The sequence below is a fragment of the Leptonychotes weddellii genome, chromosome 3 (genome assembly GCF_054177405.1).
Source record: "Leptonychotes weddellii isolate Sample4059 chromosome 3, ASM5417740v2, whole genome shotgun sequence".
In the NCBI taxonomy this organism is placed as follows: domain Eukaryota; kingdom Metazoa; phylum Chordata; class Mammalia; order Carnivora; family Phocidae; genus Leptonychotes; species Leptonychotes weddellii.
In genome coordinates this window covers 73,970,466-73,988,941 of record NC_138371.1, presented here as the reverse complement: position 1 = coordinate 73,988,941, position 18,476 = coordinate 73,970,466, and the positions used below count along the sequence as shown (strand labels likewise).

General features: G+C 42.1%; 1 protein-coding gene across 1 annotated transcript in view; it reads left to right on the top strand.

Annotated features, from left to right (window-relative positions):
- Positions 1 to 1,991: 1,991 nt before the first annotated feature.
- Positions 1,992 to 18,476, top strand: part of KIF5C (kinesin family member 5C) — a 171,810-nt gene continuing 155,325 nt past the window's right edge. Inside the window, exon 1 of the mRNA XM_081814471.1 lies at positions 1,992 to 2,210. Within this exon, the coding sequence (XP_081670597.1) occupies positions 2,091 to 2,210 (120 nt within the window). The 5' untranslated portion in view covers positions 1,992 to 2,090. The remainder of the gene's footprint in view (positions 2,211 to 18,476) is intronic.

Here is an 18,476-nt window from a genome sequence, read left to right as displayed (position 1 = left end):
ACCAGCTGTGCAGAGTTTTTGCTGATCCCCTAGGACTCAGCAGCCCCTGTCCATTAGAGCTCAGAGCCCAAGCACTTTGGCAGTTTGAGCAGCAGTAATGGTATTGAGGAGGAAATGGGGTCAATGCAAGAAGTGAAGTGCTGGCACTCTCGTTAAAGAACGTGGAAAAGCCTAAGAGTTGCTGAAGCAGCTTAAGACTTAGTGATAAATATTAGAAGAAGGTGAATGGGGAGTGAGGACTGGTGGGGCTGCCCAGGCAAGTGTGCACGCTTTGTCCTAGTTCACCCCTTCTTGCTGGGGTCTCATTCCTTGTGTCTTTCCCACCCACTGTCTTAAGTGACACCGTCAAACATGGATTGAGCACAATCCATTGGTCCACAATGTTGTTACAAGCATCGAGTCAGGAACACTGGGCGCTTGCTAGACCCTCAGTTTCCTTATCTGTAAAGTGAGGCAGTTGGATTTGGAGTAGACATTTTTTTTTTTAATCAAAGGCCTTTTTTTTTTTAAGATTTTTTTTTTTTTTTTTTTAAAGAAATCTCTACACCTAACAAGGGCCTCCAACTCAGAACCGGGAGATCAAGAGTCTCATCCTCCACCGACTGAGCCAGCTGGGCGCCCCTGATCAAAGGCCCTTTAAAGACTATGTAGAGCCGTGCTTCTTACGCTCTTACATGCATATGGCTCACCAGTGGATCCTGTTAACATGCAGAGTCTCGTTCGGTAGGTCTCGGCGGGGCCCGAGAGCCTACATTTTGAACAATGCAGTTCCAGGTAATGCTGCTGCCGCTGGTCCATGGGCTACACTTTGAGTAGCAAAAAAGAAGATCAGGTTGCATGATATAACCGGAAGACCCAAGGCCTCTTGTCAAATGGCCCTGGGTTCCAAGTGCAGTGCTGTTCCTATGCAGTCTTGAATAGCTTTCTTAACTTCTGTAAGCCTCATCTTTAATGAGGGCAACAGAATCCTCCTTGCAGGGGCCTCATTCCTTGCGCCAGTCTCTCAAGACTTGTAGGTACACCACATGCAGTGATGTATCTGACGCTAACATGTCACTTTGGTTTAAACATACTCTAGCCTGACCCATTTCTTAATGCTGCCTCACAGAAACAGGCAAAGCATTTGTGGCCTCAGGGACCCCTAACTTGTTTATTCTTGGGTGTATTCCCCAGTCCCTGTAACTGTCAAGAGATTTCATTGATCTCTTCCCTTTGAGATCCAGAATTTAAAAACTTATTGGTCTTGGAGTTCCTGGCAAAGTGCTCTTCAAATGCGTTCCTGGCCAACTAATTCTTATATTGCATCTGTCCGCAAAACAAACGTATCAGCAAATTTCTGTCAGCTCTTCTTTCAGATTAAGTCAGGAATCAGACCCCTTCCCACACCTCCCAGTCTGAGGACCTACTTCTCTGGTTTGGACACCTGCAGTAACTGCCTAATTGGTTTACCTGTGCTTTAGTTTCTAAACTGAATAGCTTAAACAACAGAAATGTATTCTCTCACGGGCCCGAGGCTAGAAGTCTAAAACTTAGGTATCAGCCCTGCTCCTTCTGAAAGGTCTGGGAGAGGTTCCTTCCTTGTCAAGTTTAGCTCTTGGTAGCCCCGAATGTGGATTGTGGATCGGGCAGCATGATTCCATTCTCTCTCTCTCTCTTCACACTGATGTCTTCCCTTGGCATCTTCTCTGTGTGTGTTCTATGTACAAATTTCCCTCTTTTTGCAAGGACATGAGTCACGTTGGATCGAGGCCCACCCTCATGACTTCATCTTACTTCATTGTATCTGCAATGACCTTATTTCCAAATAAAGTCATAGACACAAGTACTGCAGGTTGGGATGTCTACATATCTTCCGGGGGGGTGGGGGAGAGCAAATCCAACAATTCATCTCATAACATTCTGCTTCCACATTTACCTGATACCCCTTCATTTTCCACACATCTTTCTATAATACCAATCAGATTGAGTCACTTCCTTGTTTAAAATCGTCCCATGGCTTCCCATTCTACTGAAAATAAACTCAACACTCTTACTAAATACTTCTTACCATGGCCTAAAACCCTGAGGTGTGACCCGGGCCTGCTGACCGCATGCTGTCTGCCCCAGCTTACTGCACCCCAGCCACCCTGTCTTCCGGCTGGTGTTCCAACTCTCAGGGTAGCCACTTGGCTCAGATCATGGCAGATGCTCAGCCAACACTGCCTCAACTGGTGAGTACTTCATTTCTTTTAGTTGCTGAATAATTTTCCATTGTGTGGATGTGCAATGTATTTTTTAAAAATTTCTTTTTGGGGCTCCTGGCTGCTTATTTGGAAGAGCATGTGACTCTTGATCTTGGGTTTGTAAGTTCAAGCCCCACATAGGGTGTAGAGATTACTTAAAAAAAATAAAACCTTTAAAAAAAATTTTAAAATTTCTTCTTGGGTCAGATTAGGTAGTTTGTGTTTTTATAGAAATGTGTCCATTTCATCTATTTTATCTAATCTGTTGGCATGCGGTTCTTGGCATTCCTTTATATTCTTTTTGCTTCTCTTCTTTCATTTCTGATTTTAGCAACTTGAGTCTTCTCTTTGGTTTTCTTGATCCATCTAGGTAAAGTTTTGTCAATTTGGTTGATCTTTTTGAAGAACCGGCTATTGGTTTTACTGAATCTCTTATTTTTCTATTCTCTATTTTGTTTATCTCTGCTCTAATCCTTATTATTTCGTTCCTTCTGCTATCTTTGAGTTTAATTGCTCTTTTTTCCAGTGTCTTAAGGTGGAAGGTTAGGTTGTTGATTGAAGATCTTTATTCTTTCTTGGTATAAGTTTTTTTGGGTATAAATTTCCCTCTAACCACTGCATTGGCTGCATCCCATAAGTTCTAGTATGTTGTGTCTTTAAGTTCTTTCATGTCAGAGTATTTTCTAATTTCCCTTGTCGTTGGTTGTTTAAGAGTATACTGTTCATTTTCATAGATTTGTGAATTTTCCAATTTTCCTCTGTTCCTGATTTGTAACTTTATCCCTTCGTAATCAGAGAAGATACTTTATATGGTATCTATCTTTTAAAGTCTATTGAGACTTTGTGAACTAACATGTGGTCTATCCTGAGAAATGTCTCATGTGCACTTCAGAAGAATGTATTCTGCTGTTGGGTAGAATGTTCTGTATGTGCCCCTTAGCTCCAGTTGGTGTGTTCTGTTGTTTACATCTGTTTCCATACTCATCTTCTGTCTGGTTGTTCTGTCCATTATGAGAATAGGGTGTTAAAGTCTCCACCTAGTATTACAGAGCTGTCTATTTCTCCCTTACCTTCTGTCCGTTTCTGCCTCATATATTTTGCTGGTCTGTTAATAGGTGCATAAATGTTTATAATTTTCATATCTTCTTGCTGTATTGAACTTTTTATTATCTATGATATCCTTCTTTGTCTCTTCTAACGCTTCTAATTTAATGTTATTTTGTCTGATACTAGCACAGCCACCCCTGCTGTCTTTTGGTTACTGTCTCCATGGAATTCCCTTTTCCATAATTTCACTTTCAGTCTATTTGTGTCTTTGGATCTAAAGTGACTCTCTTGCAGACAGTATATAGTTAGATCATTTTTGAAAAACCCATTCTGCTGGAGCACCTGGCTGGCTCAGTCAGGACAGCAGGTGACTCTTACTCTTGGGGTTGTAAGTTTGAGCCCCACGTTGGGTGTAGAGATTACTTAGGTAAATAGAACTTTAAAAAAATAAATAAAGGGGTGCCTGGGTGGCTCAGTCGTTAAGCGTCTGCCTTCGGCTCAGGTCATGATCCCAGGGTCCTGGGATCGAGCCTCACATCGGGCTCCCTGCTCGGCGGGGAGTCTGCTTCTCCCTCTCCCACTCCCCCTGCTTGTGATCCCTCTCTCGCTGTGTCTCTCTCTGTCAAATAAATAAAATCTTTAAAAAATAAAATAAATAAAATAAAAATAAATAAATAAAAATAAAAACCCATTCTGCCAATCTCTGTCTTTTGGCTGATTATTGACATTTAAACTAATTTAAACTAATCTACATTTACATTGAAACTCATCTACATTTAAACTAATTATTGATAAAGAGAGACTTAACTTCTGTCATTTTGCTATTTTTTTTTCCTATTTGCCTTATAACTTAACATTACTATCTTCTTTTGTGTTTATTTTTCATAGTGAAACATTTAAGTTCCTTTCTCCTTTCCTTTCGTGTATATTCTTTAGCTATTTTCTTTGTTATTACCATGGTGATTGCATTAACATTCTAAGGTGATTGCACTCTAATTTGAATTTATATCAGCTTGATTTTCAAAAACATACAGAAACTCTGCTCCTTGGTTCCTCAAAAAGTTAAAAATAGAGCTACCTATGACCCAGCAATTACACTACTATGTATTTAGCCAAAGGATATAAACATAGTGATTTGAAGGGGCGCTTGCATCCCAATGTTTATGGCAGCAATGTCCACAATAGCCAAAATATGGAAAGAGGCCAGATATCTATTGACAGATGAATGGAGAAAGAAGATGTGGTACACACACACACAGGAATATTACTCGGCCATCAAAAAGAATGAAATCTTGCCATTTGCAATGACATGGAACTAGAGGGTATTATGCTAAGCGAAATAAGTCAGTCAGAGAAAGACAAACAAATACCATATGATTTCACTCACATGTGGAATTTAAGAAACAAAACAGATGAACATGGGGAAGGGAAGGAAAAATAAAATAAGATGAAAATTGAGAGGGAGGCAAATCATAAGAGATGCTGAACTCTAGGAAACAAACAGGGTTGCTGGAGGGGAGGTGCCTGGGTGGGGGAAGGGGTAACAGGGTGATGGGCATTAAGGAAAGCACTTGATGTAATGAGTGCTGGGTGTTATATGTAACTGATAAATCATTGAATTCCACCTCTGAAACTAATAAAAAAAAAAACAACTCTGCTCCTTTAATAGCTCAGCCCTTACCCTTTTCGGTTGTCAATGTTACAGAGTTACATTTTTATACACTGTATGTCCAAATAGATAAACTAATAATATTTTTAAATGCATTAGTCTCTTAAATTGTGTAGAAAAAAAAAAAGTGGAGTGATCATTGTGACAATAATATAGCTTTTATAACTGCTCATGTATTTACCTTTACTAAGGCCCTTCTTCAAGCAGCTTCAAGCTACTGTCTAGTGTCCTTTCATTTCAGGCTGCAGGACCGCCTTCAGGGCAGACCTGTTGGCAACAGACTCCCTCAGCTTTTGTTCATTTGGGGGCAACTTAATTTCTCCCTCACTTTTGAAGGACAGTTTTGCTGGGTATAGGATTCTTGGTTGATAGGTTTTTTTCTTGTAGCACTTCACATATATCAGCCCACTGCCTGCTGGCCTCCAATGTTTCTAGGGAGAAATCTGCTCATAGTCTTATTATGGATCCTTTGTATGTGACAAGTCACTTCCTTCTTGGTGCTCTCTCTTTATCTTTGTCATTTGGCAGTTTGATTATAATGTGTCTTATTGAGCTTCTTGGATGTTTATATTCATGTATTTCATCAAATTTGGGTAATTTTCAGCCATTATTTCTTCAGTAATTCTCTCTACCCTTTATCTTCTCCATCTGAGACTTCCACAATGTGTATATTGGCCTGCTTGATCCTTAGCCTCCCTTAGGCTCTGTTCAGTTTTCTTTAACCCTTTTTTCTTTCCTTACCTCAGACTCAATAATTTCCATTTTCCTATCTCTGAGTTTGCTGATTTTTTCTTTGGCCTGTTCAAATCTGCCTTTGAATCCCCCTAGTGAAGTTTTCATGTCAATTATTGTGATTTTCCAGCTCCAGAATTTCTTTTTGGTTTCTTTTTAGGTTTTCTATTTTGTTCATACATTGTTTTTCTTGACTTTCTCCATAACTTCTTTTAGTTTTTTGAGCATCTTTAGGACAGTTATTTTAAAGTCTTTTTCTAATAGATCTGCCTTTTAGGAGCATTTTCTGTTGGTTTATATTTTCCCTTTGAATGGGCCATACTTTCTTGTTTTTGTATGCACTGTGATTTGTTGTTGTTGTTGTTGAAAACTGGACATTTGAATTTAATAATGTAGTAAGTCTGGGGTGCCTGACTGGCTCGGTTGGAAGAGCATGCAACTCCTGATCTCAGGGTTGTAAGTTTGAGCCCCACGTTGGGTATAGAGAATCCTAAAAAAAAATAAAATAAATTAAAAAAAAATAATGTAGTAAGTCTGGAACTCAAATTCTTCCCCTTTCCCAGAGTTTTCTGGGTTTTGTTTTTGTTTTTTAGCTGTTCTCCATGATGAAGATCAGGTTGAGGTGTTAACTTTAGTTCTTCTCGGGTCTTTTCTGAGCCTATGCTTTTCCCTGGCTATGCACAGTGACTTTCTAATTTCCCCCATATATGAGTTTGCTTTTGAATGTCCTAGTCTTCAATGTCTGGCTCCCAAAATGAGAAAAACTGAAAAATGAAAGGGGAAGAAAATCACTGGTCCTTTAAATCACCTAGCAGTCACTTTAGCCAGAGAGGGAGGGGCTTACAACAATGTAGGGAAATATGACAATGGCCACCAACTCTTTGTCTGTACATCTGTGATCAGAAGCAGTAATCAGTGATCAGAGAACAGATCTCTGATATTTGGAGGGCAGTGTCCTTTTTGCCAACCCTGGCTTTTGCAAGCAGTATGCAAGCTGCTCCAGGAACATATGTGCAGCTGTATGCCACGGGGCTGGGGCTGGGGGCTGGGGTAACTGCTATTGTGCTAAGTGCTGAAATTGACTAAAATTATTGCAATTCCAAAGTAGTTACACTAGACTGTTTCTGCCACTGCAATTGTCTAGCTGGGGAGAAAGATTTCCAGTGCTTCCTACTCTGCCCTCTTCTCAGAATCCTCCCAAGGCTAGGTTTTTAGGCCAGTCATTGAGGTTTGTTCTGACACCAGCTGGGCTGTTTTTAGCAGTCTCTTTCCCAAGTTCTCTCTGGTGAACTTGTGAGCATATGGTTTAGCTTTATTGCTCTTAATTAAAAGGAGCTATTGTTTTCTAGAGCACTCTTAAGCTTGAACTACTGCACACTACTTCAAATAATCAGTTCCTTTAAAAAAAAAAAAGATTGTATTTATTTGAAAGAGAGCATGAGCAGGGGGAGGGGCAAAGGGACAAGTAGGCTCCTAAGTGGGGAGCCTGATGTGGGGCTTGATCCCAGGATGCTGTGATCGTGACCTGAGCGCAAGGCAGATGCTTAACCAACTGAGCCCCCCAGGTGCCACTACACCTCTCTTTTCTTATGGACTGCCTCTCCCCTTGGGCAAAATCTCTGAGCCGCTACTCCGAGCCCTGGTTGGTGTGGTGGCCTCTGGTGTTCTTGGCTTAGCCTCCACCCTACAAGTGAGCAAGCTCAGATGGGGATGAGACCCCAGTGTTCTTGGTTTGTTAGGCCTGTTAGAGAATCTCCATCCTATGGGTTAAGGCCTCTTTAACTTGAAGTTGGAAGGGATGAGAAATGCTGGTGGCTTACCTGCCTCGGTGAGATATGGTAACCATTGATTGAGAGGTGAGGGGAAAGAGAATTCTGTCTTCTTGACCATACCTACTTGGAGTGGGGCTTCCATTAAGGGGCGATGGGGTAGGGAGTGAGAGGTAGAAAGTTGTGACTCAAATGCCACACACTCACTGCTCTTATCAAGTTTAATAGATGTCTTGAATAAATGTTTCTTTATGTGTTATATACCCTTAAGACAATTTCCACAGAATTCAAATGGTTGTTTTAAAAAATAGTTTCCAGGGGTGCCTGAGTGGCTCAGTTGGTTAAGTGTCTGCCTTCAGCTCAGGTCATGATCCCAGGGTCCTGGAATGGAGCCCCACATTGGGCTCCCTGCTCAGTGGGGAGTCTGCTTCTTCCTCTCCCTCTACCTGCTGCTCTGCCTACTTGAGTGCTCTCTCTTTCTGTCAAAATGAATAAATAAAATCTTTAAAAAAACAAATAAAAAATAGTTTCCAAGAGCTTTGCTTGTTTTGCTGGGGAATGAGTCTGCTCAGCACCTCATGGCTACCACCCTGGCAGTGAAATTCCCATCCAGTCCATTTTATACTCTGCTGATGAAGTGATTTTCTTTGGAATATTTTGATTGATATCATTACTTTGTTTAGAAATTTTCAAAATTTCACAACTAGTGCCAGGGACTAGTAGTGATTTAATATCCCTTCACCCTTGCTCCTCAAGCACAGAACCCCAGCATTATTTGGGGCAACAATGCACCCAGCTAAAAGATTATAGCAGTTAGGTGTGGTCATGTGAATGAGTTCTGGTCAATGAGTCGTAAGTAGAAATGTTGCCTCTGTCTGAGAAAAGCTGCTGTAAGAAGCTGTTCATTCAGGATTGTGACCCTTTGTCTTTTCTTGTTGACTAGAACATGGTGTTGATGGCTGGTGCACTGGGAGTCATCTTGGTCAATGAGGCAGTCTTGCGTGTGGAAATTACATGGTGAGGATGACATAGTAGAAACATAGAAAACTTTTTTGCTTTGATGACAGAGTTCTTTGTCATATCCTGGAACTGCCAAATCAGTCCTGGATTGCCTTCTTACAAAGAATATAAATCCTTGTGTTTCAGCCACTATTTTGCTCAAGTGTCACTTCCTCTGAAGTCTTGTCTGACTTCTTGACAGCTAGAAATGGTTTCTCTTTTTGTTCAAATTCTCATAACACTTACCTCTAACTCCCTGTGGCATTGATACATGATATAACATCCCCCCTTGTAATAACATTATTTAGGTTTATGCTGAAAGGAACCAGATGGCTAGCCTAATAAAATCTAGCCCAGATTCTTCAAGGCTGACTGTGGGGGAAGAATCACCAAGAGAGGAGTGCTGGCTGGACCTCAAAGCTCTCATTCCTGCTCCGAGATTCATTTCTCTCCGGGGGCTCTCTCACTAATTGCTCCTACCACCTATAGGTTGGTCTCAGGGGTCTCTACTTTCATTTTGAGGGTTCAGTCCAAGTATGAGGACACGCAACATACAGCTCTTCCCTTAAGTCCATTTGGCACAGCTGAGAATAGGCTAGGAGATTTCTTTAAAGATTATTGAGAGCCCAGGGTAACAAAGGGGAAATAAACAAAGACAACAAAATAACTTTAGATAATCTGTTTTACTCATCTTTAGCTTGAGGTCCCTATTGCGTGTTCTGTTGCCTCCAAATAGACATCACTTCGATGACTTGTCATCTTTAGATTCCAAAGGCAAAACTATCCAGATGCAGCCATTACATTATTTTAAAGCCTTTGGAATATGAAGGTAGTACACATCTGTATCTGGCAGGTCCAAGCTGAGACCTGGCTCCTAATATTTTTTGAAACCTTGATAATTAAGAGGATAAAAAATAAAGAGCTTCTGTCATTAAAAGGCATGAGTCATTTACTTATAGAGTTAATTCTTTTGGACCTAGAATTACATGCAAGTAGAAATTTTGGTAATGTAAGTATCCTCTTCTAAACGAAGTTGTTTGAGACTAGTTCCAAGGAGCTAAACTTTCTTAGAATTTAAGATAATAAGATTTTGTCCCTGTGGATGCTGAGTTGTATTCCTACATGCTTTCATTGCTTTTGGAGAGAATTCCCTTAACTAAGGAGGGAGCAATAATAATGATGGAGAACTAGGACAGTGCCTGGGTCTTGGACTTGCACTGAATCTCTGTATATTAATCAAAGGGATGGAGGTTAAGAGATAAAAGAATTGTTTTAATGGAAGAATTTGTGGGACTCTGGGCTTAATGCAAAATTTCAGGGCAGGTGACAAAGTGTGGCTGAGAGTTAATAATTAAAAAATAATAATAGTAAACATTTTTACTGGGCTTATTCTATGCCAGGCAGTGCTCTAATACTTAATGTGCATTATCTCATTAATCTTCATAATAACCTCTGAAGTAACATGATTTTCATCCCATTTTACAGATGAGGCTATGGAGGCACAGAGAGGTTAGGTAGCTAGCCCAAAATCACTCAGCTAGGAAGAAGTGGAGTTATGATAGAAATCCATGCCATCTAGTTCCAGAGCCTGGGTCTTACTCTCCTTACTCTCCGCGGAAGGAAAGTGTCCATTTGTCTCCACCCCTACGGGAAACCCTGACCTCTTATCAATGGCATTTCATCTCCCTTATGAAGCTGAATATTTCTGATGAATAGAAAAATGGGTGATTTCATATATTTATTTTTCTTCTGGCCACTTTATTGAACTCTTATATTAGGTCTATTAGCTTTTTAGCTAACTCCTATAATGGGGGAGGGGTGAATAATCATCTTTCCTGCAATTATGTATAATTTTGCCTCCCGTTTTTCTACAGCTGTACCTCTCATTTCTGTTTGTTGCCTTACCACATTGCCTATAGTTTATGGACTAATACAAGTGGGATTACATTGTAGAGTGGTATTGGAAGAATAAATATGAGAGCAGCGTGTCTAGGGGCAGAATGAACAGTGAGGAAGCTACTGCAGTAATTTTGGTGTGATGTCATAACAGCTTAGTCTGGGATGATTGTTAAGGACATAAAAGGAAGGGATATATAGGAAAGACATTTTAGATAAAGAATTTGCTGGATTTAGTGATGTGGGTGAGCAGTAAATAAATACATCTTACCTGAAGTCTAGTGCACTACCTGATGGTGACAATTTGTAACGGATGTTAGTATCTATTGAAAACATATGTCTGAAAACATCTAAAAGGAGCTAGGAGAGGGATGCCTTGGTGGCTCAGTAGGTTAAGCGTCCAACTCTTGATCTCAGCTCAGGTCTTCATCTCAGGGTCATGAGTTCAAGCCCCTCATTGGGCTCCATACCCAGTATGGAGCCTACTTTAAAAAAATGAAAAATAAATAAAAGGAGGTAAGAGGAAGGAAATGAATCACAAATCTCAGTGTATGACAGCTTTAGCAGATAGATAGATGATAGATAGATAGATGAGAGAGAGTCTATTCTATATCCATCATCTATCTATATATCTATATATCTACGGATCTATCCATCTATGGATAGACCTGTCTATTGATCTAATTTTGAAAATCAAATCTCCGTGGTTCAACCTTCGATCCTTGAACTATCTGCCCCATTGCTTGTCTGTCCGCTCCAGACCCACAAACTTCTTTTTTCCCCTCAAAACCACCATTATCCTTACCCTCTCATTTTTCACACATTCTATTCCCTCTTCTTCCACCACCTTAGTTTAAATGGCATTTGCTCAGTGAGCCCTCCCCCAATCACCTCAGTCCTCCAATCCATACCACCACGCATCCTGCACTTTTTCTTTCCAAAGTATTTGCCACAGTTGCGATTCAATAGGTATTTGTAGCTCTGTGATATCCGCTTCCCGCACGAACGCATCAGCTCTGTGAGGCCATGAACCAAGGCTGTGTTTGTTGCTGCTGTATCCCTAGTGCCTAGCACAGTGCCTGGCATACGGGACACAATCCTAATGCTTATTAAATGTATCTTAAATTATTGACACATGTCTAGAACTTTTCCAGTTTCTGGAGTAACATTTTGTCTGTTGGGTCCCACTGGTCTTCACAGCAAGCCTGTGAGAACTACAGATATGGGACATTTTACTGGCACCTTACAGGCAGCCTGTCCTCTCACCTGCATGACTTCATGCAGCGTTTGCTTCCACGGTCATAATTTACACCTGCGCAGAACTGATCTCCCTACACAATATGCTCTTTACACACGTGGGTCCTTCTCTCTGCTGAGTATGTCCCCACATTGTGGACACCACTTTGCCCCAGCCAGACCCTCTTACCAGCTGTGCTCCCCTCACCAGCCTCCAGGAGTGTTAGCTGGGAACAGTTCCCAGCCAGGAGGGTTCAGCACACAGTCAGTGACTGACACAGGGCTAGACAACACTACCCCCTTGCCTCAAGGTGGGACAGTTTGCATGCCAAAATTTTCTGGTAGGACCAGGCTGAAGCCAGTCTCCTGTGGAACTGCTGTCTTATGCCTCACTCCCTGCTTCCCTCACTCTTCCAGAACCCACTTCCCCGGGGACGCCCATCTCAGGCCCTGCCTCTAGGAAGCTCAACCCAAGACAGCTGCTTTGTCCACCTTACACAGCTCTCTTCACTCTACAGAGCTTCTCCACCAGAGGAAATCTTCCTCTGCCTGGAAAGAGGCACCCTGGAGCCAGGGGTCCCAGCAGGCTGGCAGGTATGGTGGGATCTCTACAGAGTCAGTATTTATGGAGGCCATTCTGCCAATGTCCAGAGATGAGAAGCCAGGAAAGGACCTTCCCTGAGTCACTGAGGCGCGTGCCTTCATTCCTTGGTGAGTTGGCCCTCCTGGTGGAAGAGAAGCAATAGTCACTCCTTCAACTTTCTTCTCCCACTCCTCATGCCTGAAAACAGAGGAAGGGGCATCTTTGGGTTTTATACAGGAGCTTACAGTGATGTGGCCCCACATTCTCAGGTCCCACCACCTCTGCACCCCTTGATGTCTAGGCTCCAAACAGAGAGTCCCCATGAGAACCTAGAACCGTCTCCCACCTGCCTGAGGCCTGCCTCCCTCTTCAGGGTAGTGACAGTGGCATTTCTGCCCACCCCTCCCCCCAGGGGAGACCCTATATCTCTCCCACAAGGACATGGCTTTCCTCTGTAAATGCCACAGGTTCACTCTTCTGAATGTACGAAGGCAAGCCCAACATTCACACGGTTATTTTCCATGTCTTTGTTCCTCCCCTGGGAACACAGGAACCATGTCTTGCTTCTCTTGCTTCTCTTAGTAGCTCCTGTGCTAGCAAGAAGATACATTTCATTTTTGAGTTAGAGGAGCCTTAGAACTCCTAGGACAGAGTCTTGTGATCAGTCTCATCAAATGAATGAATAAATTTTTATTCTCTTTTGATTAGGATTTTGCAGTAACTCAACCCAAAGTATATTAAGGTGGGTTTGCTAGCTAAAGCCAATGTTATATTTATATATATATTTTAAAGATTTATTTATTTATTTTAGAGAGAGAGCAAGAGAACATAAGCAGGAGGAGCAGAGGGAGAGGGAAAGAATCTCCAGCAGGCTCCCAGCTTAGCGTGGAGCCTGGCACCGGGCTTGATCCCATGACCTTGAGATCATGACCTGAGCTGAAACCAAGTTGGAGACTTAACTGACTGAGCCACCCAGGCTCCTTATATTTATATTGTAAAGTAGGGATGCCTATAGTTGTCCTCAAAGTCTATTAAGTAGGAAGACATCTTTTGTTTTTTAAATCTATTCCTAAGGCTTACCTGACATTTTGAAGATAGGAAGAGAATAGGCTGTGAGAAGAGCTGTCCAGGTGGAATGAAAACCTTTCGCACAACACTTTGCTGTGTTCCAAGCATGGAAAATCCCCGAACCATTTCTAAATGTTTTGGAATTAAGTGAGCCAGTCCTGGTCCCACTCTGCCTGGTCCCAATCCTCTTCACCTTCTTACTGCTTTCTGCTTACAGATGAGTGTTGCAGATGGTCACAGAGCACACGACCCACTTTCTGAAGGAGAGTGAAATATGTTCATCTTTTCAATGACGCGCATTTTAAAAGAAGCAGACCTCTCTTTCTCCCTGCCTACCTTCTTCCCTCCTCGTGGTAGTCAATGGCCTTGATTTGTCCAGACCTGTCCTAGTCAGCTCGGGCAGCCATCACAAAATACCATAGCCTGGGGTCTAAACAACAGAAATCGATTTTCTCACAGTTCTGGAGGCTGAGAAGTCCAAGGTCAAGTGCCGGCAGGGTCAGGTTCTGGTGAGAGCTTTCTTCCTGGCCTCTGATGGCCGTCTTCTCACTATGTTCCTCACATGGTAGAGAAGGAGAAAGGGATTTCTCCCTCTTGTTAGAAGGCCACAGTCCTATCAGATTAGAACCCCACTCTTATGACCTCGTTTAATTTAATTACCTTCCTAAAGATCCTGTATCTCCAGATCCAGTCACATTGGAGGTTAGGACTCCAGCATATGGATTTGAGGGGAACACAATGCAGCCCTTATTTACACCCTTGGCCCTGTAACTTTGCAGTCACCTCTCACTGTGTCTCTGGTCTCAGCCATGTGGTTTGGTGTGACTGATGTTAGCGAATGTGAGGCAAGCAGAGGCTTGAAAAATACATGCACAATTGCACTTAATCCCTTACATGATTGGGCCTGCTCACTCTCACACCTCTCTCTTGCCCTGACACCATGCCTGGCCTCCTCCCTGAGTGATGCAAGAGACATTTGGAGAAGAGCCATGAGCATCTTAGAACCCACTGACAACCAGCTGATCCCCTGAAATATGAGGGAGCCCAGCCGAGGTCAGCAGGGCCCAGCCTAGTTTAGCAGAACTGCCAGGGGCCCCTGAGTCTGCTGAGAAATAATGAATGGTTCTTGTTTTATGCCACTGCATTTTGGAGTGGTTTGTTACTCAGCAGAAGCTAACTAGTATCGTCCCTCTGTTCCTAAATCCCTCCCTTCATTCTTTCTCTTGTATTTGTTTTTTTGTGTACTTGTTTGTGTGTCTTCCCTTACATTTCTTCTTGTGTTAGAGTTTAAGGATTGAAGCATATCTCCAGATTTCTTGTGATTCCTGATCACCTGAACTGGAATAGAAACCACCATTCTTCACTAGGCTTTTACCCTTTACTTTTTTCTTCAGTGCTTGTATTACTGTGTGATGTATCATGGCACGTACTTATTATTTGTTTATTGTCTACCTCTTCCAGTAGGATGTAGGATGATGAGGGCTTGGATTATGTCTATCCTGTCACTATTGCATCCCCAGCACCCAGAACAGTATCTGGCATTTAGTGAGTATTTTATAAATATTTGCAGAGTGAATGAATGTCTGTGGATAGCTGGGAATAAATGAGTCAATGAGTAAATTTTTCAAAACACTAAAACAAAGATCTCCATCACATATATGTAATATATACGTGTGTGTATAAACATAAATATACACATATATAACTGAGTGCTTATAGTATGGATTAAGTAGAAAAAAATGGGCCCTAGAGTTCACATTTTGATGCTGGTATTTTGCTGAAGTGGACAGATGAATACCAGTAAAAGTGGACAAAGAAACAACATAAACTCAATTAATTTTCATTAATCAGAATTAAAAAGCTGAATATTGCCAACATGTGTTTTGTAGGAGTAGGGGCTGGGGAATCATTTGCCAAATGGGTTCAAGCTGTCACCCTGCTCACAACTCTGTGTTTATACTAGCAGAGCCTGGAAGCTTCACTAAGTGTTTTCAGGGTTGGGTTTTTTAAGTACCATATCAAATTCGTATCTTTTCTGGGTCAGTTTAAAGTATCTTCTCCAGTTAATTCTTTATAGTTCAATTTATCTTCTCTCAAAAGGAAATGGGTCACTTAAGGAAAAAATAGAGTCACCTTCAAGCTGTCTACAGGGCAGTTGGACCAAGTGAGTCAGTTGGCTTCCCAAAGCAGAGGCTAATGGTGGCAGGCTGACCGGTGGCCATATCAGGACTCTGTTAGCTCTGGATTTTACTGACTGTCATTAGGTAATCTCTCTCTATCTCTACCTCTGTGAGTGTGTGTGTGTGTGTGAGAGAGAGAGAGAGAGAGAGAGAGAGAAGTTGGCAGAGAGGAACAGAAAGCGGGGACGTTTGGCTGGTAGAATTGAATCTGAAATGAAGGGTATTATGGAGGGCATACAGTATTGAATACCACTGTATCAGCAACAATTTGGGGAAGAATTCTGTAGGGGAAAGATGATGACTCTCTTATGGCCTCTGTTACTCTCCAAGTTCCATTGATACCAACACCATGGTGTTTTTCCAGTGCTTCCCCCTTCCTGGGACCTGCCCGCTCACCCTCCCCCATCACAGTCCACTTGATTAAGGGATTACTTCTGACAACCATGATTGTTGAACATGATGTTGCCCTTCGGCTTAGTTGATTTGTCCAACAGAGGAACCTTACCTGAGCTGAGCCCATCAGAGTCCTTCCCCAGAGACTGATATTGGGGCTGAGAGAGACAGAGCTTTCGTAATTCTCCAGCTTGTTGGATATACAAACTTTTGAGCTGGCAGAGCTGACTATTCTGTGATATAGCCTAGAGAAGCCAAAGAACCCAACAGGCAAAGAGAAAAGGAAGAAAGCTTGTGCCCAGAAAGAAGCAAAGACAAGACAAAACTTTAAATATTCAAGTCCTTGATTCTAGTTTATTTCTGAGCCCAGTAGCAGTCCAGCCTTATTTCGTCAAGAATTACAATTAACTCCTTTTCTGCTTTTGCTTGAGCTAGCTCAAGTAGACTTCTGTTGCTTGCAACCCAAGAAATCCTGACACATCCTGGATTATGTACTTTCTTTGCTGCCGTTTGTGGTATGTCCAGTTCCATGCCTGATGGGAGGTGATATCTCCCTCCCTCTGGCTCATGCTGATCGGCTTCAAATGTCAGAGATCAAAGGAACCTAAAAGGCTGGAGATATTCATCCAAGTTCCCATTCATTAAAAAGGGCTATCTGTTTGGACAGTGAAGCCAAAGGGGGAGGATCAGAGATCCTGTGGAGAGAGTGATGAGTCTATCTAACTCTATCCCTGGATTCCTATCTCACTGGTGTTTCTAACTGGGCTTAGGACTCTTCTTTCATCACATTACTCTCCTACTTAAAAACTTCCAGTGATGGGGCGCCTGGGTGGTTCAGTCGTTAAGCGTCTGCCTTCAGCTTGGGTCATGATCCCAGAGTCCTGGGATCGAGCCCCACATTGGGCTCCCTGCTCGGCAGGAAGCCTGCTTCTCCCTCTCCCACTCTCCCTGCTTGTGTTTCCTCTCTCGCTCTGTCTCTCTCTGTCAAATAAATAAAATCTTTAAAAAAAAAAAAAAAAACTTCCAGTGACTTCCCACTACCAGTTGAACACCACCCAGACACCATGATCTGTTGTCCAAGGCTCTCAATGATTTGGCATAAGCTCACTTTCCAATTTTAGTCCCCAGATATCTCCATTCCACTTTGCACTTCCTGTTCCCTGAAGGTACAAGTGCTTGCCTGTCTGGTATTTCTGTTACTTTAGTGGGAAGTCTGTACCTGTACACTTTTCAGAGTTTGGTTCATGTTGACCTCCCAGAAAAATTATACACACCTACCTTCATACCGGTAGGGTAAGAGAAGGTTGCCTTCCCTGTATATAGTACAATATTGCAGGTTATTATTCTTTGTAACTTTGCCAATGTAATAGACATTACTTTGGTTACTAATGAGGTGGAATAGTTTTTCATGCATTTAAGAATAATTTGTAATTCTTTTGTATATTGAGTTTTTATGCTCTGGGTTAGTTTTTCTATTATGCATTACAACTGACATATTGATTTATGAGAATTCTTTTTTTTTTTTTTTAAGATTTTATTTATTTATTTGACAGAGAGAGACAGTGAGAGAGGGAACATAAGCAGGGGGAGTGGGAGAGGGAGAAGCAGGCTTCCCAGCGAGCAGGGAGCCTCATGCGGGGCTCAATCCCAGGACCCTGGGATCATGACCTGAGCCAAAGGCAGATGCTTAACGACTGAGCCATCCAGGCGCCCCTGTGAGAATTCTTTATTAACGATATTGACTCTTTGTCATATATGTTGCAAAAACCTTCCTTAGTGGATTGTTTTATTTTATTATTGTGTATGACTTTTGATGTATAGGATTTTGTATTTTTTTTTAGAGATTTTATTTATTTATTTGACACAGAGAGAGAGTGAGTGAGAGTGAGCGAATGAGCACAAGCAGGGGGAGCAGCAGAGAGAGAGAGAGAAGGAAGCTTCCCCCTGAGCAGGAAACCTGAGGCAGGGCTCGATCCCAGAACCCTGGGATCATGACCTGAGCCGAAGGCAGACGCTTAACTGACTGAACCACCCAGGTACCCTAGGATTTTGTATTTTTGCAAAGTTTAATGTATTGCTTTTATCCTTTCATGATAGATATCTTAAGTGTTTTTTTGTGGGGTTTTTATTTATTTATTTATTTTTGGCTTAGAATGGTTGTTGTTTTTCTTTTATCACTGTATATCTTATCTCCCAACTAGACTGAAACTCTTTGAGAGAAGGGTCTGTTTCCAAAGTTATATTGCTTAATTCTACTCTCTGCCATTTTTCAGTTTATGTGATCAGTAAGTGACAGTTAAATCATTTTTTGGTTGTTAAGCCTTCTAAGATGGCCCCAGTGATCTGTGCCTCCTGATATTCACACCTAAGTGGAATACCCTCCTTTTGAAAGTGTGCTGGACCAGTGATTTGCATCTAATCAATGGAGTGTGACAGAATGGATAAGATTAAGCTATAAAAAACTGTGATATTTGGGGTGCCTGGGTGGCATAGTTGGTTGAGCATCCCACTCTTGGTTTCAGCTCAGGAGCTCAGGAGCTCAGGTTGTGATCTCCAGGTGGTGGGATCCAGCCCCAGAACAGGGCTCTGCACTCAGTGGGGAGTCTGCCTCCCCTCTCCCTCTGCCCCTCCCCCTGCTCAGGAGGGAGTACACTCTCTCTTTGAAATAGATAAGTAGATCTT